Genomic DNA, 25660 nt, shown 5'->3' on the forward strand with positions numbered 1-25660 from the left:
AATATGGAGACCAGAACTGTGCGCATTGGTCTAACCAAAGTTCTGTACAAATTTATCCTAACTTCTCTGCTTTTCAATCCTATCCCTCTAGAAATGAACCCCAGTGCTTGGTTTGCTTTTTTTAATGGCCTTATTAACCTGTGCCACTACTTTTAGTGATTTTTATATCTGTACCCCTAGATCGCTTTGCCCCTCTACCCCATTTAGACTTATTATCCAAGCAGTATGTGACCTCCTTATTCTTCCTACCATACTTATCTATATTGAAATTAATTTGCCAATTACATGCCCATCCTGCCAGTTTATTAATGTCATCTTGTATTTTGTTGCATTCTTCCTTTGTATTAACTACACCCCCAATTTGGCCCAAAAGCAAAATACTGCGGATGCTGGAAATCCAAAATAAAACACAAAATGCTGGAAACACTCAGCAGGTCTGGCAGCATCGAGGAGAGAGAAATAGTGTCAACGTTTCTGATCGTCAGAACTGGAGAAGGTCAGAGAAGAGAGATTTTTAAGCAGGGGGCGGGGAGGAAAGAACAAAGAAGGTCTGTGACAGGCTGGAAAGAAGGAGAGATTGACTGACAAAAGGGATGATGGTGCAAGGCATAAAGAGAGGTAATGGGACAAGTTAAACAAAATATGGCTCTAGATGAGGTTTGAATGGCGATGGCAGAATCATCAACAGCTACCATGTGAGAAGACAAGGGGGAAAAAAAATTAAAATAAAATAAAACAAAAGGTCTTGGGAGTTGTAAGGATTTTTATTAAAGAGCTACAGTTTAAAGCATAATTAGATATTACATGTGGTTAAGATAAGTATAATAGACATACAACCCATGACAGTAGGGAGCGATCTACGACTCCCGAAGCGGAATGCCACGACCGGACAGACGGACGCCCGATGAGACAGCGTGGAGGTCTTGGGTCGGCAGATCTCTGCAGCCTACAGCAACGGTCACTTCTGTTAGTTTGTCCCTTGAGCTGTTGGAGGTGTTAGGCATAAGCCAGCATTGATTTCCACCTCGAGGAAGCCTTTGCCCCATACTGCCTGACTCTCTCTCAGTCCCTTATTTGTATACGTTATTTCGGCTGGTGGATACCTGGTGTCAAGCATCGGACCTAGGAGTGAGCAGCGAGGTCAGGAGGAGGAGCTATAACCGGCATAAAAACCAGCGGCAGCGACCAGAGGCCCGAGACCAGCATCGGACCTAGGAGTGAGCAGCGAGGTCAGGAGGAGGAGCTATAACCGGCATAAAAACCAGCGGCAGCGACCAGAGGCCCGAGACCAGCATCGGACCTAGGAGTGAGCAGCGAGGTCAGGAGGAGGAGCTATAACCGGCATAAAAACCAGCGGCAGCGACCAGAGGCCCAAGACCAGCATCGGACCTAGGAGTGAGCAGCGAGGTCAGGAGGAGGAGCTATAACCGGCATAAAAACCAGCGGCAGCGACCAGAGGCCCGAGACCAGCATCGGACCTAGGAGTGAGCAGCGAGGTCAGGAGGAGGAGCTATAACCGGCATAAAAACCAGCGGCAGCGACCAGAGGCCCGAGACCAGCATCGGACCTAGGAGTGAGCAGCGAGGTCAGGAGGAGGAGCTATAACCGGCATAAAAACCAGCGGCAGCGACCAGAGGCATACCAAATCAACAGCAGAGGAGAGAGGTAAAAAATAATCCAAGAGTGACGTCACCAGGAAGCAGGTAGGTGATTGGTTGGATTGGTTGGTGAGTATTTCTTCTTTTTATTACAAGCTTAAATTCGGCGGTTTTTTTCTAGGGTCTGTGCTGTAAGGGAGACAGTTGGTTAACCATTAAACTGGTGTAATTTAGAGGGATTGATTTAATCTAATTAAATAAAAAAAAATTATAATTAATTACATAGAATGGAGCAGATGATGTGTTACTGTTGCGAGATGTGGGAGCCGGTAGACCCCATTGAGGCTAACGGTGATTACATCTGTGACAAGTGTCTGCTGCTACAGGATCTCCAGCTCCGTGTTGATGAGCTGGAGTCTGAGCTTCAGATACTGCGACACATCAGGGAGGGGGAGAAGTACCTGGACTCTGTGTTTCAGGAGGTGGTCACACCTATGAAGTTAATTAATTCAGATGTAGCCCATGGTCAGGGACTGGACGGTGTGACCACGAGTGAGGCAGGTACGGGGATCCAGAAGGTAGTGTTGGAGGAGCCGCAGCCGTTGCTCTTGTCCAACAGGTTCGAGCTTCTTACTCCCTGTGGAGACGGAAGCAGGGGCTGCAGGGAGGATGAGCAACCTGGCCACAGCACCGTGGAGAGGGGGGCCATTCAAGAGGGGGGAGTAAATAGAAATGTTGTAGTGGTAGGGGATAGTATTATTAGGGGGATAGATAGAGTTCTCTGCAGCCAAGAGCGAGAGTCCCGTAGGCTGTGTTGCCTACCCGGTGCCAGGGTTAAGGACATCTCCTCTGGGCTGGACAGAAACTTGGAGTGGGAGGGGGAGGATCCAGTTGTCGTGGTCCATGTTGGTACCAACGACATAGATAGGACAAGGAAGGAGGTTCTGCTGAGGGAGTTTGAGCAGCTAGGGGCCAAATTAAAAAGCAGAACCACAAGGGTAATAATCTCTGGATTATTACCTGAGCCACGAGCGAATTTGGCTAGGACAAATAAAATAAGAGAGTTAAATGCGTGGCTCAAAGACTGGTGTGGGAGAAATGGGTTTTGCTTCCTGGGACACTGGCACCAGTACTGGGACAGGAGGGAGCTGTTCCGTTGGGACGGGCTTCACTTGGCCAGTGCTGGGACTAGAGTCCTGGCGGATCATATAACTAGGGCTGTAGAGAGGGCTTTAAACTAACTAGTGGGGGGGAGGTTCCCAGAGAGCAAATAATACAAATGACAACAGAGAAGGTCATAGACTTAGGTAGCAGTGGGGAAATTAAAAACCAGAGCGTGTCAGGAAGGGGTAGAAGGTGTGGAGTAAAAGGTAAAGTAATAAAAAGGGCAATAGCAGGAACTAAGTGTCACAAAACATATTTGAAAGTTCTCTATCTGAATGCACGTAGCATTCGTAACAAAATAGACGAGTTAAAGGCACAAATAACTACATATGGGTATGATCTTGTGGCCATTACAGAAACATGGCTGCAGGGTGACAATGCCTGGGAATTAAACATACCAGGTTATTTAACAATCAGGAAGGACAGGCAGGAAGGAAGGGGAGGTGGGGTGGCTATGTTAATAAAGGAAGGAATCACTAATACAGAGAAATGATATTGGGTCAAAGGATCAGGATAATGAAACAGTTTGGGTGGAGATAAGGAATAATAAGGGGAAAAAAACACTAGTGGGTGTAGTATATAGGCCTCCGAACAGTCGCAACTCGGTTGGACGGAGTATCAATCAGGAAATAGTTGAGGCTTGTAATAAGGGAACATCTATAATTATGGGGGATTTTAACTATCATATAAATTGGACGAATCAAATTGGGCAGGGCTGCCTTGAGGATGAGTTCATTGAGTGTATTAGGGATGGGTTTCTTGAGCAGTATGTAACTGAACCAACCAGGGGGCAAGCAACCTTAGATCTGGTCCTGTGTAACGAGACAGGATTCATTAAAAATGTCCGAGTAAAGGATCCCCTTGGAATGAGTGACCATAACATGGTTGAATTCCATATTCAGTTAGAGGGTGAGGAGGCTGTATCTCAAACAAGCGTGCTAAGCTTGAATAAAGGAGACTATGAAGGTATGAGAGCGGAATTGAGTAAAGTGGATTGGGAAAATAGGTTAAAGGATAAGACGATACATGATCAGTGGTGTACATTTAAGGAGTTATTTTACAAATTCCAAAAAAAGTATATTCCACTGAGGAAAAAAAGGGTGTAAAAGAAAAGACAGCCATCCGTGGCTAAGTAAAGAAATTAAGGATAGTATTCGACTAAAAACAAGGGCATATAAGGTAGCCAAATCTAGTGGGAGGATAGAGGATTGGGAAAACTTTAAAAGACAGCAAAAAATAACAAAAAGATTGATTAAGAAAGGGAAGATACATTATGAAAGTAAATTAGCAAAAAATATAAAGACAGATAGTAAGAGTTTTTACAGTTATATAAAAAGAAAAAGGGTGGCTAAAGTAAATGTTGGTCCCTTAGAGGATGAGACCGGGAAATTAATGGTGGGAAATATGGAGATGGCAAAAACACTATGAATATTTTACATCAGTCTTTACAGTAGAGGACACCAAGAATATCCCAACACTTGACAAGCAGGGGGCTATAGGGGGGGAGGAGCTAAATACGATTAAAATCACTAAGGAAGTAGTACTTGGTAAAATAATGGGACTCAAGGCGGATAAATCACCTGGACCTGATGGCTTACATCCCAGGGTTTTGAGGGAAGTGGCGGTAGGGATTGTGGATGCATTGGTAATAATCTTCCAAAACTCCCTGGACTCAGCAAAGGTCCCGGCAGACTGGAAAACTGCTAATGTAACACCCTTATTTAAAAAGGGCAGTAGACAGAAGGCTGGAAACTATAGACCGGTTAGCCTAACATCTGTGGTAGGTAAAATTTTGGAGTCCATTATTAAGGAGACAGTAACAGGACATTTGGATAATCATAATTTAATAAGACAAAGTCAGCATGGTTTTATGAAGGGGAAGTCATGTTTGACAAATTTGCTGGAGTTCTTTGAGGAAGTAACATATAGGGTGGATAAAGGTGAACCAGTGGACGTAGTGTATTTAGACTTCCAAAAGGCATTTGACAAGGTGCCACACAAAAGATTATTGCTTAAGATAAAAAATCACGGGATTGGGGGTAATATTCTGGCATGGATAGAGGATTGGCTATCTAACAGAAGGCAGAGAGTTGGGATAAATGGTTCATATTCAGACTGGCAATCAGTAACCAGTGGTGTTCCGCAGGGGTCAGTGCTGGGTCCCCAACTCTTTACAATCTATATTAACGATTTGGAGGAGGGGACCGAGTGTAACACGTCAAAGTTTGCAGATGATACTAAGATGGGAGGGAAAGTAGTGAGTGAGGAGGACATAAAAAACCTGCAAGGGGACATAGACAGGCTAAGTAAGTGGGCAGAGATTTGGCAGATGGAATACAATACTGGAAAGTGTGAGGTTATGCACTTTGGCAGGAAAAATCGTAGAGCAAGTTATTATCTTAATGGCAAGAAACTTGAAAGTACTGAAGTACAAAGGGATCTGGGGGTCCTGGTGCACGAAACTCAAAAGGTTAGTATGCAGGTGCAGCAAGTGATTAAGAAGGCCAATGGAATGTTGGCTTTCATTGCTAGGGGGATAGAATATAAAAATAGGGAGGTATTGCTTCAGTTGTACAAGGTATTGGTGAGACCGCACCTGGAATACTGCATACAGTTTTGGTGTCCATACTTAAGAAAGGACATACTTGCTCTCGAGTCAGTACAAAGAAGGTTCACTCGGTTAATCCCGGGGATGAGGGGATGGACATATGAGGAGAGGTTGAGTAGATTGGGACTCTACTCATTGGAGTTCAGAAGAATGAGAGGCGATCTCATTGAAACATATAAGATTATGAAGGGGTTGGATCGGGTGGATGCAGGGAGGATGTTCCAGATGATGGGTGAAACTAGAACTAGGGGGCATAGTCTTAGAATAAGGGGCTGCTCTTTCAAAACTGAGATGAGGAGGAACTACTTCACTCAGAGGGTGGTAGGTCCATGGAATATGCTGCCCCAAAAAGCTGTCGAAGCTACATCATTACATAAATTTAAAACAGAAATAGACAGTTTCCTAGTAGAAAAGGGAACTAAGGGTTACGGGGAGCGGGCAGGAATTTGGACATGAGTCTAGGTTCGGATAGGTCATGGCCCTGTGGGTAGCGGAGCGGGCCCAGGGGCCGTGTAGCCTGATCCTGCTCCTGTTTTCGTGTGTCTAATGCTGTTAGATTCAGGAGATAGTCCTGTCATAGTGGATTGGCGGTTAGGATCAGATCAGCCATGATCTTATTGAATGGCGGAGCAGGCTCGAGGGGCCAATTGGCCTACTCCCGCTCCTATTTCTTATGTTCTTATGTTCTTAATCATGGCTGACTAGGCTTCTGAGGAATGTCTTGTTATGTTTCTTTAAGGACATTTAATGCCTTTCTGGCTCCATATTGTCTAACTATCATGCCACCATCCTGTGTTGCTTTGCATTTTATGATTCCCTTATCACTTTCATGCCCTGGCCTCGGCCATTTGTCCTCGTCATTTGATCTTGCTGACGTCCCTGCTATCCGTTCCCAGTTTGTCGTCAGTCTCTGTTCCCATCTTTGAATCTAAAAGCTAATTCTTACAATTCCCTTCTTTGAGAAGGAAATATCCTTATTGACTTCTCACAACTTACTTTTGACTATTCTAGCTAATTCTTATTGCTCTCTCAACTTGGGTGCTCATTAGTAGGGAGTCTCGAAAATGAAGATTTCCCCCTTTCTTACAGTCCACTCCTTTTGAGGGGGAGGAGCAACCTCCGACCCTTCACACAAATTCAATTCACTGTTCCGGTGTTCCAATTCTGCCCCGCCTGAGGTATCCTCTGTTTCTTTTATCTTTCCTGATCTTACCCCGCCTGGGATCTCCTCTATGTTGCTTCAGATCTTCTCTTTCGGTGTACTCAATTAATTTGTTGGTGCTGGTTAGTCGTAGGCATGAGTACACAATTGACTTGTGCATCAAAGTCTTACTACACGGGTTACAAGTTGGAGAACTACCAGAGCGTGTGAAATAATACAAAGCCAAGGGTGTGCTGATATATTAAGCCCAATATCCCACCAGTGTGAGTCGTCACCTATGCTGTCAATTTCTATTCTCAAGTTGTCTTGCTCCAAAACATAAAAATGCTCCAGGGAGGAGTTCAGTCGCAACACGAGCTCACTGAAACCCTAAGACAACAGGGGAATGTATTATCTGAATTGTGACACATAATTGTGCAGCTCATACTTAAGTATCTCATTTACTGTCAGTTTCACTTGAGCATAGGTTTTGATATTGAGTAAAACGTGTTGCTTGATGGGACAGATCCTGTTAGACCCGTAAAAGCATGGTAGTTGCTGTAGTAGTGACACAGGAGGCACCACCAAAACCACCTCATTCTGGATTCGCACTGGTTTTTCCCATGCTCTGTTACCCATAAAACACAATTATTACAGTCACAGTTAAATTCAGTCTTACAATCATTTCAAGCGACATTACAGTTTAACATCTAATCAACAAGTCATGGACTTAAAAGATTCTCCAGATCTCTTTTACTCGTATCCATCTTGTGGATAATTCTTGCTAAACATGATTGCTCCTTAGCCCTCAATTGTCCCAATCCAAATTCCATGTAACTCTCTGCTTCAACTTCAATTTCAGTCCTTCTAAGAAGTGCCAGTGTGTTTAACTCTATTCTGACTGTTTCATTAATTAGGTAGTTTCTCGATGGAGTATGTGTCAATGCTTTAAAAGTTGTCTCACTCTCCTGAGCCACATTAACCATTTCATATTGCACTGTTGTCAAGTAACTGAGCATGTCTGAGACCCGTTCTTCAGTGCAAATTAACCACGTATTTCCGGATGGTAATTGCTTCATACGTAACAAATCACATTTTCACACTCATATCGGTATTTCAATATCCTGCCACACGTGCCATCCGATACAAGCCATTCTCAGGCTTTCAGGTGATCCTATCAAAAAATTGTAGTCATCTGGAGATCTTTGCTCATCTCCCTCTGCATGGTCCTGATGTCTTGGGTAGTGGCCAGGCTATCAAATTCAGTTTTCTTAAAAAGTTCATTATAGGCAAGGACACAAATGTCTCCAAGAGAAAGCTGTCAATTTACTATTCGTAACTACACTTTCCTGACTTTCACTAGAATGAAAATTCCCATTAATACCAGATTCTATCTCATTCATGAGCGTCTGGAGAAACTACTGTCCAATACAATATTAAAGATAGAAAACCTAGATCAAAGTTGTTTGGTGAACCGATTTTTAAAAAAAACAACTGCCAGCGGAAAGGGTTAACTCCTTTGCAGGTTTATAAGGCAGCAGAGCAAATATTCTTATTCACTAAACACAATACAGAACAGAAAATAAAACAAAAAAACCAGTAAGTTACATAATATTTCTTTGTTCTTCAGATGTGTTTTCAAATGACTAAAAATATTGAATACAACTGGAGAAAAATTACTTTTCACATTTAAACTCAACAAATCAAACTGCTTTGGAAAATTTCACCATAGCAACTGCGACTCCAAGGTTAAATCTTAGACTGAAACTTAATCTTTTGTTAAACAAACTTTTTGTTTTTCTCAGCTTTTCCACACCAGTTTAACTTAAATTGTAGTTCAAAGTTTTTTTTCCAATTCTAGGTGCACAATCTTATTCGCACATTCTTAAAACTTCCAGAATCTAAGACAAGACTACAAAGGGTTAAATGGCTTTTCGCAGAGAGAAGTGGGTGGAGCTAAAACACACATAACAGACACTTTCTTTTAAAGACAGACTCTCAGACAAAAGGAATACTGTAACTTCCCAAACACACTCGGATGCTTTGCAAAAATACATTAACATTCATACTGAAAACAAATAACCTATAGAACAGAAGAAAAGAGACATGATCTTCCCTTTTCTCGTTTATTCCATCATAATTATTTTATTCTTTCAAGCCAATTTTCAATTTCTGATGTTTTCTACTGAATCTCAATTCATGGATTCAAATTCAAAAATTTAGGCCAAAATCCTTGACCCTTTATGCTTAGCATTACAGATATTCAAATTATTGAATATTTTTACTTTATTGTGCAAACATAAACCAAGAGCTTCCAACATGTGAGGGAAAGGGCCAATGTTGGCAGCTGTTATGTGTAACTTTAAAAAGTCAATTTAAGAATGGGGAAAATCAAACCAAGTTTATGGGTGGGGAATTCAAATTCTTAAAAAGAAAGCTGAGTTCCTTGTAAAGTTCTAGCCTAGAAAGCAAAAACATTAAGATCTCATACTTGCAGCTTATTTTTCCAACTTTTGGGGAATAAAACAGATAATACAATAACAAATTTCTTCAAAGAACTTCTGTTCCATAAGAACAATAGTGTGTCAGCCTTGTGCAGTAGCATGTTCTCCAGGTGGCCTTTCCTTTGTATAGTGGGCTGACTTGATGCATAAAGGCAGGCCTCTTGGATCTTCTATAATCTGCTAACCTCCTCTTGGCAGATCTACTGGCAAGTCATTTAGTAATGGCAAATGCCAACTCACAGGTAGACCAAGCAAGGAAAACGATGTCAGTTATCAGAGAGGTTGAAGAAAATGGAGTGCATACTTTGCAAATTTTAAAAGATCATGTTAAGAGCCTGGCTCATTTCAAGGAGATTTTGTCATCTTGTACCCATTTTTTCCCCCTGCAGTTGAGTGGGAATGAGGTCAAGGGAGCAGGACTTAGGCGTGGTCAAGATGAGCTCAGAGAGGGCAAGAGGGGGATGTAGGAGTGAAATTAGAGAAAAATGGTGTGGGTGGTTGGTGGGGAAGCAGCAGATGCAGCTCAATGGATGATATCAATCTTAGTGATAAATAATTCCATGAACTCCTCACACTTATTGGAGATGATGGTGATGGATGCAGGAGAGGTGGGGTTTAAGGAGACAGCTGGTATTGGAGAAAAGAAGTTGGGGATGATCCTGGCATAATGAGCAGTTTTGGCAAAGGAGAGTTAAAACACAAAAAAATCCTGAAATCCAAACTTAACGAAAAGGAATTTAGCTCATTCATTCACTTTGAAGGAATGGCCTTCGACTGGTTTTTGAGTTGTCTGCTTTTTTGAAGCTATTTGTCAGCCTTTCCGGGTTTTGTAGGTTTTGCTAGCCTATACTTGTTGTTCCTCGTTTCAAGACATAGGACACCTCTCCATCCCTCATCCCTGCTTTAACTTGGAACTCTTGTCCACTCCATCCCTGCTCCATCTCCTACTTTGCCTAACTGCTCTGCTCCCTGGCTGTGAACAACCAGATCTACTAGCCTTAGTAAAGATGGTTGCTGTTGCGCAGCTACATCAAAGGTATTCCAGTTGTTGCGGATGACGCAGAACACTTGAATGTTTTGTTGTAAAATATATACTGTTAATATTCAATTAATTTCACACCATTTTTTCTTTTAAATTTGCACCAATCTAAACTGCAATGAAAACAATACTGTAATGGATCCCATTACAAAACAAAATTAAACTGTATATTAAACCATATAGACAGTTCTGTGGAAGTGTTGCATTTTTTTGAAGGAGGCACAGAATTATGTAATACTATCTTAAGATGGACATAGATTAATTTAATTACTTCCTAAAATGTTTTATGATATTTATCCTTGTAAAATCTACTGCCTTGTAAGTATTGCTCCTCATTTATTTTTATCTGTACATGTTCAGTCTGTATTCTTGTGACCTTCAGTTCTTAACTGACAAAAGAAATTGTCATTTATGATTTATACCTATTCTGTATGGTGATTTTTACATCTGCAAAATATTTATTTGTTTTAAGTTGCTATTTTTGTATTTTTCCTATTCATTTCTCCCTCCACGTAAATTAAGATTTGCCCAGTGCCAGTCCTCCAGCTGGATAGTTAATAAGTGGGCTGAAGACTCCTTCGTTGCTTTTAATGGCTGATGTGCAAATTAGTCAGCAGTAGGCACTCGAGAGAGGGATGATGGACCAGACTCTCTCTCTCTGCTTTTTCTCTCTCTCATTCTTTCTCTCGATTTCTCTCTTTCTCCCTCCTCTATTCCCCTTCCAGTTTTTTTTTCTCTGGCCACTCTCTCATCCCTTTCCTCCTCACAATTTCTGCTCCTACCCTTCCCTCTCTCTTTCTCCCCACTCTCTCCCTTCCCTTCCTTTTTTGTTCCTCCCATACACCACCTCTTCCTGCCACCCCTCTCATTCCCTTTCTCCCTCCTTATTCCCCTCCCTCCCTTTCCCCATTCCTCTTCCTACCACAGACAAAGAGAATGATTGGAAGGCAAACTAAAAGAGACCAAAGAGTTAATGCAGGCAAGGGCGCGACAGTTGCCAGGAGGGGCCATTTTGGATTTCTCCGTGAGCAGTGCCATGGGAAATGAGCTAGTATATTTTATTAATGAACTCAATTAAGCATTTTTATTTTATTTAAAATTCTGCCCTAGGATCAGAGGCATTCATTCAGACATTGTTATAACTAAACTGGGTAACAATCTCATCTGCAGTTCGATTATAAAATCATAATTTCCCAGCTTAATATAGAGGAGGTATTTGTATGTAAATGAAAAATTTCCCAATGCAATAAGCAGCAGCTCATTGCAGGATTAAAGCACCAGTCAAATATTTTCTTATATCACAGATTTGTTATGAGAATTGCAAATTATGAGAGTATTTATTTGCTCAGAGGGTATTGTGGGATAATACTGCATCATTTTTTCCTTAATGATTTCATTTACTAGACAGTATTCTAGTTAAGATTTCGAACATTTCAAATTCAGTCATAAATTATTGAACATTTTTATGGCCCGTTCACTGCTTTACAGCTGCATCTCCTATTGTAAGCAGTCTTTTATTAACTCAGTTGTAACTTTAAACAATCAGAAAGCATTCTGTTTACCTTAACTTTGGCTTGGAAAAAGCCATTCCTGTGTTTGGTTCAGTTTTGTTCATGTTTATCCCTATAGGCTGTTTATAAAACCATTAAAATTAGTAACTGCAAAATCTGCAGCATATTAAAAGTAAAAATTGTACAATCATATGGAGTACCTTGAAGCCTGATTTGTTTTCATGGATTATGAGAGTTACTTTGAAGTCACGATACTTTCTTCTGATACATCCCTCCATCTAATAATAAGCATCGACCATTAATAGTACAAGTATAATAAAGACCACCTTTCATTATAGTGAAGTTTTCTGTTGAGACTGCTGTGTGGAAAGGATATTTACCAGCGTACTGGCCAATATTCCTCTTCAACGAGCACCAGCAAAAATAGATCAACTGATCATCAATCTCGTTGTTAGTGGAGTTGTGGTGCCTACAAAATGTGTGTGCTTACATCCATTGCATTTCAAAAGAAATCCATTTATAATTCACTTTTAGATCTTTCTGAGAGATGTGACAAGGCATTAGATACATGCAAGTCTTATTACAAAGAAACTCTCTTTATGATGTCTGTAATCCCCTGCCTTTGTTGAATAAGGGCTGATTTTCCTGTGCTATCCTGCCCCAAGGATCGCGGCAGAAACACAGGGAAATTGAGGCTGACCAACGCCTCCCTGTCCTGACCTGAATTTCCTGTCCCCACTGAGACAGCTGCTGACTATATTTCCCCTGCTCACTGCATATAATTGCTGGTTGATAGCAGGGACTGGCATCCTGGTCCGTTTCACTCCCATCTGCCCGTCTTACCGCTGTTCCTTGGGACCGCTGGGTGGAAATTTGGAATAGGCCCAGGGCAGTGGTGGTAATGTCCCTAGGCATTTGATAAAATCCCACGTAAGAGACTGTTAACTAAGATAGAAACCCGTTCTGATGAAAGGTCATTGAGCTGAAACTTTAACTCTGTTTCTCTCTCCACAGTTGTTGCCTGACCTGCTGAGTATTTCCAGCATTTTCTGTTCTTGTTTCAGATTTCCAGCATCTGCAGTATTTTGCTTTTTTTTTACACAAATTAGGGTTGTATTCCCTAGAAATCAGAAGATTAAGGGGTGATCTGATCGAAGTTTTCAAGATATTAAGGGAACAGCTAGGGTAGATAGAGAAACTATTTCCACTGGTTGATTATAGGATTAAGCGGCATAGTCTAAAAATTAGAGCCAGACCTTTCAGGAGTGAAATTAGGAAACACTTCTACACACAGAGTGGTAGAAGTTTGGAACACTCTTCTGCAAATGACAATTGATGCTAGATCAATTGTTAATTTTAAATTGGAGATTGATAGCTTTTTGTTAACTAAAGGTATTAAGGGATATGGGCCAAAGGTGGGTATTTGGAGTTAGGTCGCAGATCAGCCATGATCTCATTGAATGGCAGATCAGGCTCAAGGGGCTGAATGGCTTACTCCTGTTCCTGTGATGTCCACAAATGGAGGGTGAGGGCCTAGGAGAGCCTTGCTCAGCTTCCAATTTGGCCCTGAGCATTTATCTTTAGAGGCCTCGGTCTCTTCCAAGGCCCATTACCGCTGCAACTTCTTTCTTCTTGGGGCTTTTCTGCCCCTCTCTCGCTGCCTCTTGTGCTATAACCCCATCCTTGCTGCAGCACTGCCTTATTCCCCTCTTTAGTTCTGGCAGTGGGATTCCTGCCGGGAGCCTGTCCGTATGGTCAGTGACCTCATACCCAGGGAAATATTGGTATTAAGGAGTGGGCAGGAGGAAAATCCATCCCAAACCTTTAGCACCCACAGCCTGCTGTCTATTGGGGCAGCTGCCTCATGTGACTTCATTGGATAGTTGAATGAGATCAGGAATCTCCCCCCCCCCCCCCCCCATGTGAAAAATTGAAGAAAAGCAACAAATTATTTGTTACTGTGTAGCGCTCCCTCTGCTGAAAGACTTTCATTTATATAGCGCCTTTCACGACCACCGGACGCCTCAAAGCGCTTTACAGCCAATGAAGTACTTTTGGAGTGTAGTCACTGTTGTAATCTTTTCTCTGCTATTTCAGTTTTAATTTTGTTGCATGATAGAACTGATAAACTAGGCTATTGGTGTACCACAATAACAACTGCATATGCCTATATTGTTGCAATTTCAGCTTACCAGTTTGCAGATAGCCCTGATATCTAACATTTACTGGTTGCATTTATGTTTTTTTTAATTGAATATAGTATTTTAAAAAGATAAGTAGCATAGTCATCTGGAAGTGATTGATTGTTTATATTTACGTCCGCTAAAGTCATGATTATCAGCCGAAGCAGATGATTAAAATTCCTCAAAAGACCTTTAATTCTTTATACATTGAAAGTTTTAATCTTTAAAAGTATCCTGGGAGTTGTGTTCAGTTGAACAAATTGTAATTTCTGCAAAATTAGTTTCATATTGTGATTGGCAGAGTTAGATCCTAGCATTATGTCCAACATTAATGGTTCATATTCCAATTTAACACTTTGGGAATGATCCAACTTGTTGAATGTGGACAATCTCAGTATGATTTTATGTCACTGGGACATTGATTACCTATTCTATTGTACAATGACCAGGAAAGACACCAAAGATATGGTGCATCTTTACTAAAGTAACTTTCGCCATTGAATCCAGTTTCCTTAAAAATTGGACTTAAGAGCCTGAATGGGTACTAATATTCTTAATTGTTGACCCATTAGTAGTGTGTCATGATGCATAGTTTGTATTCTTACAAATGAATCGGCTATTTTACTGCTCTTAACTATCATTTTTACATTTGGTACACTAATATTTTCTTTGCAAATGATGCCTATTAAATGATTAAATATTGTAAATGTTCTGTTTGCTTGATTCTATGCAGTAGAAAAGAATAAATGCAGCTAAATGCATTTTTTTAAACTTTATATAGAAGTACAAGCCTGGTCGATGTGATGATATACTTAAGTGGAAACCTCCAAGCCATAATTCTGTTGACTTTCGTCTGAAAATAACAAAAGTAGGAGGAGAAGGGTGAGCAATCTCTACACAGATTTATTTCAATAACTTTGACCTGATTTTTTCTGAACGCATGACATGAAACGTTGTTTTGTAAGCCTGTGGGCAGACTGCTTTTGCGCTAATCCATTTTTTTCATGATCCTCATCAAGCATATAGTTTTTAAATACTGCGTTTGGGGTGTTGACACAATGGGGGGATAAAAGCATTTGTTTCTATAATGTGAAAGGCTGAGACTATTTATTGAATTATGTTTGAATGAATTAAATTGTAACGGGTGCAAACATACACGTTGAAGAGAGCTGCAACAAACGTACAGACCTTCAGGCTTCTCATTCTATTTAGGTTCATTGTTAAAATTAACAATTTGACATTCTCGCCCTTCGACGTAATTTCCTCATGCCCAATTTCAGTCCTTTGCTGATCATATAAATTGCACAACTTTTAAAATGTCAAAAACCTTAATTAGTTGCAGTATTTCTATTAAATTCCCAATCTATATTATTTTAAAAGTCTTGTGTGCACATTTCCTGCTAAAATTTTTGGTCTCGCTTTTAATGCCAACATTTAGCAATTGGAAATGCCTATGCAATCAGCTACAATGGAAACTCCCTATGTAAACAAGTCTTGGTAACAGGCTGCAGCAACTAGGTGACATTGTAGCTGCACTGTATACTGTATCACTGTATCCTCTGACACACTGCAAGAATGCCACATGAGATCATCAATTTATATAAAAGGTTAAGAGCATACATCACATTTTCAAATAATCATATGTTAAACAAAATACCAACAAATTATTACGTAGAATGTACAGAACAGAAACAGGCCATTCAGCCCAACTATCCATGCTCCAATTGAGCCTCCTTCTACACTACTTCATCTAACGCTATAAACATATTCTTTTTTTTTTCCCCTTACATGCTTATCTAGCTTCCCTTTAAATGTATCTAGGCTATTCGCCTCAACCACTCCTTGTGGTAGTGAGTTCCACATTCTCACCACTCTCTGGGTAAAGGTGCTTCTCCTGAATTCCCGATAAGTGACTGTCATATTTATGGCCCCTAGCTTTGGCCTCCCCCACAAATGAAAACATCTTCTCTACATCTACACTACCAAACCCCTCCATAATCTTAAAGACCTCTATCAGGTCACCCCTCAGCCTTCTCTTTTCTAGAGAAAAGAGCCTCAGCCTGTTTAATCTTTCCCGATGGGTGTAACCTCTCCGTTCTGTTATCATCCTTGTAAATGAAGTCATTTTACATTAAAGATACTCGTCCCTGAACTTCAATTCTCTGTTATATGTTTAAGTTTGACTTGTTTTACAGTTATCCATTTTGTATAAGAATGACTTATTTTTGACTTCTCAGCACTGATTTGGTTGGGAATACCATTCTTACTGTTACATTTGAAGCTACATTTAGAAACAAAGAAGATAGGAGCAGGAGGAGGCCATTCGGCCCCTCGAGCCTGCACCGCCATTTAATGAGATCATGGCTGATCATCCAAACTCAGTACCCTGTCCCTGCTTTCTCCCCATACCCCTTGATCCCTTTAGCCTTAAGAAATATATCTAATTTAACTTTCTTAAAAAAAAAATGCAAAAAGCAAAATAAATCTATTAATTTTCTACCATTCTTTTCTGACCTTGAAGCAACATTTAAAGATTGTTGAATTAACAAAGAGAGGAACCAAGCACGCTGCCAATCTAGAGAATCTTCCAACTTCCAATTACTCTCGAATTGACTTCCACCTATTTAGACCACTTCCCCACAGAGCAACTGATCAGTGGGCTTAAAAGGACAGGCCCGATTCACAGCCAAACATCATAACCATGCTGAAGACCCAGACTATATGTGAGCAATGCAATATGAGATCAGCTTGTATTTATAACTGTATTTTAGCTAGAACTAGGCAATTATACTCTAATTATGTTTGAGAAGGTAGGTTGTTAAAATTATTGTGGCAGATAAACAGCACTAACAAGATAATAAATTGTACATTTTCAGTCAAAACTATTTTTTCTCTGGAATTTTTTTTTTTTTTTTAAACTGTGGAGGAGGCTGCATTTGCTGCCACAGTGCATCACAAGCAACCCTGTGTATTATATGACGTGGTTTTTAAAGTACTAATGCATTTCATTGTCCCAAAAAATAAAAAAAATCATCTAGTTACAAAGGAGTGAATATATCATCTATACAATGCGCTCACCAATAGTAAGGTAACCAATAGAGTAACGCACAGTTTACAGTGTGTTACAAAGCAGTAACGTATCTCAACGCCAGAATGTGTTGCTACCTTGGAACGCACTTGACTGTGTTATTCATCAATATTTTTTAACCAGTGGGGTTGTCATGGCATACATTGATGAATGGCAGCTTCTGTTATTCAATTGTACCATGTGATTCAGCATATAGTAATATGATTTATTTTTACTGACGGGTACAGAGTAATATATTTTCTGCACATCATAAAAGTATAAGCCCTAATGAACATCTAAATATTAATCATATTCTATCTGCAGGTAAAGGAAGGCTCCACTTTGATTTCTCATGTATTTCATATCTCTTTATATTATTGCAGTACATGGAGGGATGATTGTACTTCTGACCTTATTGAATTAAGTGCTCAGCATTCTTCAACCCAGGGATCTCTTGGATTGTTCCAATATAATCGAATTGCTGCAGCCTTCTTAATATGCATATAACGTACAAGTACATACAACATAATTTTTGCTCTACAACACACGCATGGAATTTTACCCCAGTGTAAAATGTGTTTCTAAAATCCGGCCCACAGTTTGCTGTTACTGGTACATGGTTGCATATCACTGGTTGCTTATCATTTAGTTTGTTGCTATTAACACCTCTGTTGCATAATTAAATAATTGTTAATATCGAGCCAGAATTTTATATGAAGTTCTTGGTACCTCAGACACGATACACAAATGTCATTCAGATCTTTTAAAATATTTTACTGTGGACTTAAATGTTTTATGTATTTTTAAGTAAATTGTTCATAACTTCAGGATCCTGTTTAACCCAAAACTGATCTTTCAATCCCATACCCTTCCCATCACAAAGACTGCCTACTTTCAGCTCTGTAACCTTGCCCACCTCCGCATCTACCTTAGCTTAACTCCTGCTAAAACCCTCATCATGCCTTTGCCATCTTGTGACTCAACTATTCCAAAACACACTCAGCTGGACTTTCAAGTCCACCCTCCACAAACTTAAGCTCATTCAAAACTCTGCTGCCTGTCTCCTATCCCGCACCAAGTTCCACTCACCTATCACCCCATACCTGCATTGGCTCCTGATCCTCCAATGCCTCCCATCTAAAAATTTTCATGTGTGTTTAAATTCCTCCATGGCCCGACCCCCTCTGTACTGCTGCAACCTCATCCAGCCCTACAACCCACCCCAACCCTCTCAAACTCGCTCTTCCAATGACTCTTACCTCTGTGCATCCTCCTCCCTTTGCCCCACCATTTAACAACCCTTGTTATCTTTCAGATATTTATCATTTCTTTCATAGGGGCAACAATTCTTGTTTTAGAAAGTATGCACTTGGGCACTCTCCACTCCGTTCTTCGTGGGTGTGGGCACAAAACTGCACTAAGTTGGTCATGTCAATGAGAGGGCTCGGGAATGACTGGTGTTCATGATGAAGGTGTCATGCTTGCGCAGTAAGGGTTGTGCTTCTGTGGTCAGGGCTACCATGCAACATTGGAGCAGAGAAAAGGGAGATTTATTCAGCAGCTAACGGTGCTACATCTGATTTGTGCTTGCTTGAAGCCAACACTGGTTGCCAACATCTCTCATCTTGCTGAGCACAAAAAATATGCGAAGTGAACTCCCATCAATCGGGATTGCCAAATCATCTTGAATGTCATAAACAAAATTACGTGTATCTCTCGATCTTTCCTTATTTTATTTTTTAATATTGCGAGTCAGAGGCAGCTTGGGAGCAGGCATTTTGAGATGAATAACCAATTTAGTGCTTGTGCCGTTCCACTCCAGTGATGATGTAAGTAGATGTAGAGATCTGGCTACCCAAGACATGACATTGCAGAAGAGCTGAATCAAGACCAAGTAACTGTTCCCAGGAGTGCTTCAGTCAACTGTTTAAAAGCATAAAACATGGAAACAAAGGAGTTTTGACGGAAACCAGCAAATATACCAACACCTAAGGCAGTGACTCGTATCTGGCTCAGAACTGATCAGCTCCCTACCCCCTCTCCTTAAAATTAATATTTTTATTGATTAATTTATGCTTCGGCATTTTTAAAAGAAAAAAAACTTGGATTTATATCGTGCCTTTCACGACCTCAGGCCGCCCCAAAGTGCTTTACAGCCAATGAAGCACTGTTGAAGTGTAGTCACTGTTGTAATGTAGGAAACAACAGCAGCAGCCAATTTATGCACAGCTAGGCCCCACAAACAGCAATGTAATAATGACCAGATAATCTGTTAGTTTTTAGTGATGTTGATTGAGGGATAAATATTGGCCAGGACACCGGGAATAACGCCCCTGCTCAACTTCGAAATAATGCCATGGGATCTTTTACGTCCACCTGAGCGAGCAGTCTTGGTTTAATGTCTCATCCGAAAGACGGCACCTCCAACAGTGCAGCACTCCTCCCTCGGTACTGCATTGGAGTGTCAGCCTTGACTTTTGTGCTCAAGTCTCTGGAGTAGGATTTGAACCCACAACCTTCTGTCTCAGTGGCGAGAGTGCTACCAAATGAATCCTCCTGGTGTGACCAACATTGATCCCTCAACCAATAACGTCTGCATACATAATAAATGGTCAATTATCTCATTGCTGTTGTCTGATATTACTTGGGATGTTTTTACAACATTAAAGGCTCTATGTAAATGCAAATGTTGTTACGACTGATGCAGAATAGCTAGCGAGATTCCCTGCATTAACGGTCATTAAAATTCAAGTGTAGTTAATTGTGTGCAGAGTTTTGAGGCATTGTCATGATGAGGTACTGTATATATATTTTTTTAATTACACGTCAATTACTTGTATCATTGCACATGTTAAGTTGGAAAATATGAACGGTGAAGGGGGGTATGCGATAGGAGCAAGACATTGGGGAAGCACGAATGATTGGAGGGAGGGGATGGGAAGGGAGCTACTGAGGGCCACATTTTCCCTGCAACCCCCACCTCAAATGCAGTCTGCAGCCATCGGTGACTCCCTTTCCTCGCCACAGCAACCACCACCTTTTGCTTGAAATAAAAAAAGAAGAAAAAAAAGAGAAGCATAAAAAGATAGACAGAGAGGGGGGAGAAAAGAGAGGAACAGAAGAAAAGAGTAAGGTAGGCAAAAGCAGTAGGGGTGAGACACTGCGAAGTAGCATCACAAATATGATTAGAGAAAGGTAAGAGAGTAGCCATATTTTCCAACTTAACAGGTGATTAACTTATAATTTTGTTATACATAATCATGTCTTTAGATGGTAAAAATAACTTTCAAAAGGGAATTGTATAAATACTTGAAATTTGAAAAAATTGCAGGGCTATGGGGAAAGGGCAGGCGAATGGGACTAATCGGATAGCTCTTTCAAAGAGCTGGCACAGGCACGATGGGACGAATGGCCTCCTCGGCAATTATTTCAGTGCTCAGCTTCACCTTATGCCAAACAACCTTTAGCCTTTTTCCTCATTCCAGAATGTTTGTTATACAATGAAGTCACAAGAATATTCATTATGAGCATAATTGTTTTTTTTTTTAAAGGCTATTTTGAAATAGGTCAATCTATTCTATCATTGCATTTGGAAATAGTTTGAAGATTATATTTGGGGAAATTATTCCTCAAAAAGAAAATTTTGGAACAACTGTACAACATATTCAGAAATCCCTCAATGAATTTCCTGATTTTCCTAGGAAAAAATATTCAAGTTCCAAAATTTGAGTATACCACAGGTTTTTATTTTGTTACATAAATCTTGTCATTTAAACAGGGACACTAATAAGTACATCACATTGAAACTCTAATGGTCTAATGTGTTCTGCTTGTCATTATTCCACAATAGGTTCTCAATCTCAGTCATTATTGTTGTGAGGTGCAGAGCAGTAGCGACTCACTTCCCTGCACTTCAGCAGAGAAAGTCTGACTGTCTCTCTGGGTTGCTTTATTGCTTCACTTATGCTGCTATATCACATCTCTAACGCTGCTATTATACAGCTGCTTGTTTCAGTCAGATTCTGGGAGACCGGAGTCCATGTTAAAGTGCTGGAATATTACTCTCCAGAGTGTAGGGTGGCCCAGACAATCTTTGGTAGAGTGGACATGGAGCTGTAAAAATGTTTTTTCCCCCTATCGCCCCCAGAGGTGGTTTTGTGAGGTGTTGTTCAGTGGCACTGTTGCCTGGACTTCTACTCCCCATTTGTAATGAAAACAGCTAAGAAGGATGAGGCTTGTTTTGTTTTTGGTAGCCATTTGTTAATTCTGTGTTTTTTTACTTTTCAGATGAATCTGGTGATATATTTAGTAGTTTGGTGAAACTACCTTGTGTGATCCTAATTGGGATCATTTGCACTTAGAACAGAATGTTTATTTTAAGAACATAGGAAAAATTGGAGAGGTTCTCAGCAATGCATATTTTCACAAAAGCCCCCGAGTATTCCCATAAAGTAGGAAACTGTTGTGCATCGGAATCCTGTGTGTAAACATTCCTGGAGCAAACAAATGCACTTCTGATGCACAGCCATAAAATTACTCGGCCAGCACTCCTGGTTTATCTGGGACTATTTATCCTACATTTACAATAGGGCAATGCAACATCCAATACAACTCGCTTGTGAAATTAGAAGTCACTGATTGCTTTGGATCAGTAAGTGAGGTTGACAGAATGCTGTAATTTAAATAAATGAATTTCATTATGATTTTTAGCATCTTTGAATTTCAAAGAGTGTTGTTGTGCAAACATTCGAGAATAGGTTTCTCCCCCTCCTCCACCCACCCCTCTAGTAAAAGTATCACCTCCATTGACGATTACGTTTGCAAGTACCACAGTATTTTCATCTTAAATTCAGTGATCTTGTTTATGCTGTAGCAAAACAATTTTATGCTGTCAATGAAAGTATGGGAAACTAATCAAGTTCACTGAATAGTCTGAATTTGGGCTGTTACTCATTTTTTTATACGATGAGAAAAACCGTGGTCAAAACAGATGACTGGCTGCTTTGTGTTTTTCTACTGGTATTCTCAGCTTTGCTTTCAACAGATATTTTAGTTTCTTTTGGTTTGAGGGCCTATTGATTAGATGTGACAGTAGTAATTGTATGGATAGTTCTTTAAAGCTTTTACAGTAATTGTGTAGTGTTGATTGAGAGACTTTTCAGTGGGATAGTTAGCTTTATAACACTGATGGGGTTCCTTTGGATTTAGATTGATAAAGAAACATTTTTCATTTGTAACTCTTCAAAGCAGTCACAATGCAATTTTGTTTTTAAATTAATATCAGTGGCTTGAATTTCAAGCCCATGTTTCTAGCGTTTAACTGGAATACATAACGTTGTCCTGAGCTGTCACTACATAATGATGCTTCAAAGAAACGACCAGTAATTACCATAGATAGTCTGCAGCAATGCAAAGATTTGGTGTTAACCTGCAACTCACTTAGAAGACCTCAGAGTTAGCACAACAGTTTCTGTACGACTGATATCTTTTCATTTAACTACATATGCAAATGCACCATATGCATAACTCTAAATTTCAGTCTTAAAAGATTGCAGTGATACAGTTTCAAGTATGATGGTGTAAATTAATATTTTTACAACTTTACAACTTGAAAAGTTTTCCATTACAGCAGTTCTTGATTTCTTGCTTTTGAGCCAATTTATCTATTCATTGCTCCATTTTGTATCCTATTTGCTGGATCATCAGTGTGATTCAATTGATAGTACGCTGAGTCACAGGTTATGAGTTCAAGCCCCCGCCCCCCTCCAAGACATGAGTGCATGAACTAGGTGACATTCCAGTGTGGCACTGAGAGGGTGCGGATTTGTAAGAAGTGCCATACTTCAGAACAGACATTAAACTGAGGCCCTGTCTGCCTGCTGTGGTTAAAGATCCCTGGTATTATTCAAAGAAAAGTAAGGAGTTCTCCTGGTGTCCAGACAACCAACCATCAATGCAAAGTAATTGGTCATTCATCTCATTGCTGTTTGTAGGATTTTGCTGTGCACAAAATGGTTACTGTGCGCTTACATAACAATGATTCCTTTTATCTGAAGTGCTTTAAGGTATTTATGACACAAATGATAAGGTACTATATACTGTACATGCAAGTCTTTTTCTGTTTTGTGTGTGTCTGTCTCTGTCTGTCTGTCTGTCTGTCTCTCTCTCTCTCTCTCTCTCTCCTCCCCTCCTATTAACTTCTGATATAGAATCATAGAAAATACAACACAGAACCAGGCCATTCAACTTATGCCTGAAGCAGTGCTAGCTCTTTAATGGGAGCTATCTAATCTTACTTCACTGCCCTTTCCCTACACCATTTTTTTAAATTCTTCCCTTTCAATATTTATCTAATTAATTTTTATAATAGTTTCAGTCTTTGCCTGAATTGACATTTATGGTAAAACATTTCTTCAATTTCCCCCTTTGTTCTCTGTGATTTTGCATTTATGCCCTTTGTTACAAATTCAACAATCTTTGGAATTAATCTTTTACTGATCACCCTCTCAAAGTACTTTAATTTATGCTTTTTATAAAATTCATTTTATTGAAACTTATCTCAAAGATTTAAGTGATTAATATTGCTGACTTCGCTCCCCTCACCACCACCATGATTTCTACCAATTAACTTGTCACTATTTCTAAGTTTCCAATGCTAACTTGCCCTATAGCACCAGCACCATGCAATGAAATTAAGTCAATAGTGTAGTATTTATGCTGATTTTCCTATCTAGAGCTGAGGGCTGCTCTTTGGACAGCAATATGTTCAGTCAGGTTTAAAGTGCAATTTCTATTTCAGAACCCTAACGTGTTTAATGTTTTTTTTGACTCTGCACATTTAGGGCTGGATTTTTCCAGCCTCAGTGGGTCCGTGGTGGGCGACATCCGTGCTGTGTGGGGACTTGCATCTGTCTCGATCCCGGCCTGCAACAAGATTTTCCGTTAATAGGGCTTCTTAAGCCTGGCCTGTGAGGTTCCCAGCCAATTAATAGGAAGCGGATCTGATGACGTCATTTGATGATGCGTCATCGGCCAGTTTCCTTAAAGGGGCCATGTCCAAATTGATTTTGACAGTTCTGCTGTCAGTGTTCTACAGCAACTGAGGTACTGCAAACACTGACAAGCACTGCACAAAGGTGCACGGCTGCACCCAAGCTCTCCCATGACTCCCTGCATATGCTTTTGGAAGGGGTCACAGCACGCAGTGAGATTCTCTTCCCTTCCAATGGGCGGAAGACACCTCCCCAGGACACCAATGCAGCCTGGTTGCACATTGCAGAGGAGGGCACAAGCAGGGATGTCACCAGGAGGACCAGGCTGCTGTGGAGCAAACCTTTCAATGATTTCAGTAGATCACGAAACGTTACTGCAAAGCCAAACTCGACCTCCTCCTGCTGTGCCACTCATCACATCCCCATCACTCTGCCTTCCCTACCCTACTCCTGCACATCCTTACTCACACCAATGTACCTTGCACCTCCACCCATTTTTCTCGATCTACATTATCACTTCCCCATCTCACTAGCCACCCCTCACACTCGCCATCATCCTAGTCCAGTCATACCAACTAACAACACACAAGGGTAGGCACTTGAGTGGTTTAGCCAATGTTCGTGTAAACTTTCTGTGAATGTGTTGTCAAGCATTGAAATCCTTATTGTCACCACTTTGCCTACTTGGACAGATTTGTGTGCACCTTTGAAAGTGTCTTAGTGAGTTCCAGTGAATGGTGAGACATAATGTGGCCCCCCCCCCCCCCCCAAAATAATGATGAGTGTGAAAGGAATGGCTTGGACAATGTAGGGATGCTGTATGGTGCTGGTGTGGGGTGGTGCAAACCTGGTTCATCATGTGGTAGCCAGGGTGTACAGTGTTAAGTGAAGCAAATCTGGACATGGTGAGGCCATCGCTGGCGTTCCGGGCAGCAATGTGCATGGGTGATGATGCCCTGTGTCCAGTGCAGCATCAGTTGATTGCGGAGAAGGTTGGTGCGGATGTTGGTGCTGCTGGTGTGCCGGGTGATGCTGGTGTTGGGGCTGATCGTGTTGGGATTCTGAGAACCAAAGTGAGATTTTTTTCAAGGGCACCGATGCTGATGGAATAGATGGCAGGTGAGGTTGAGATGACAAAAGTAATTGTCAATGTTGAGAGGTTGTTCCAAGGAGGTGACAATGGATAGAGAGTTTATTCCAAACACTTCAAAAGTACATAAAGCTCAAAAGTGTGTTCCAAATCATTAATGTTCCAGCTTCTAAGATTGGGAAGTGAACAGCTGTGAAATTGTAGGTTTTACACCACTTTTGCAGCTTTCACCTATTCACAGCAATCCACAGTCATTGAGAACCCGACATACTTAACTGATGTGATAGCTGCTCTCCGGGAACATAGAAACATAGAAGATAGGAGCAGGAGTAGGCCATTCGGCCCCTCGAGCCTGCTCCGTCATTCAATGCGATCATGGCTGATCATCCAAATTCAGTACCCTGTCCCTGCTTTCTCCCCATATCCCTTGATCCCCTTAGCCTTAAGAAATATATCTAACTCCTTCTTGAATATGTTTAATGAATTGGCCTCAACTGTCTTCTGTGGTAGAGAATTCCACAAGTTCACCACTCTCTGGGTGAAGAAATTCCTCCTCATCTCAGTCCTAAATGGCTTACCCCTTATCCTTAGACTGTGACCCCTGGTTCTGGACTCCCCCGCCATCGGGAACACCCTTCCTGTGTCTAGTCCTGTTAGAATTTTATAAGTTTCAATGAGATCCCCTCTCATTCTTCTAAATTCTAGCGAATATAAGCCTAATCGACCCAATCTCTCTTCATACGTCATTCCTGCCATCCCAGGT

General features: G+C 40.8%; 1 protein-coding gene across 2 annotated transcripts in view; it reads left to right on the top strand.

Annotated features, from left to right (window-relative positions):
- rngtt (RNA guanylyltransferase and 5'-phosphatase) overlaps window positions 1–25660 on the top strand; it is a 440634-nt gene that overhangs the window by 333698 nt on the left and 81276 nt on the right. For both annotated transcript variants that reach the window (XM_085997644.1, XM_085997645.1), the window contains one exon: window positions 14530–14630. In XM_085997644.1, the coding sequence (XP_085853770.1) occupies window positions 14530–14630 (101 nt within the window). The remainder of the gene's footprint in view (window positions 1–14529; window positions 14631–25660) is intronic.

The sequence above is a fragment of the Somniosus microcephalus genome, chromosome 9 (genome assembly GCF_052327205.1).
Source record: "Somniosus microcephalus isolate GS21.2 chromosome 9, FLI_Smic_1.0, whole genome shotgun sequence".
Classification (NCBI taxonomy): domain Eukaryota; kingdom Metazoa; phylum Chordata; class Chondrichthyes; order Squaliformes; family Somniosidae; genus Somniosus; species Somniosus microcephalus.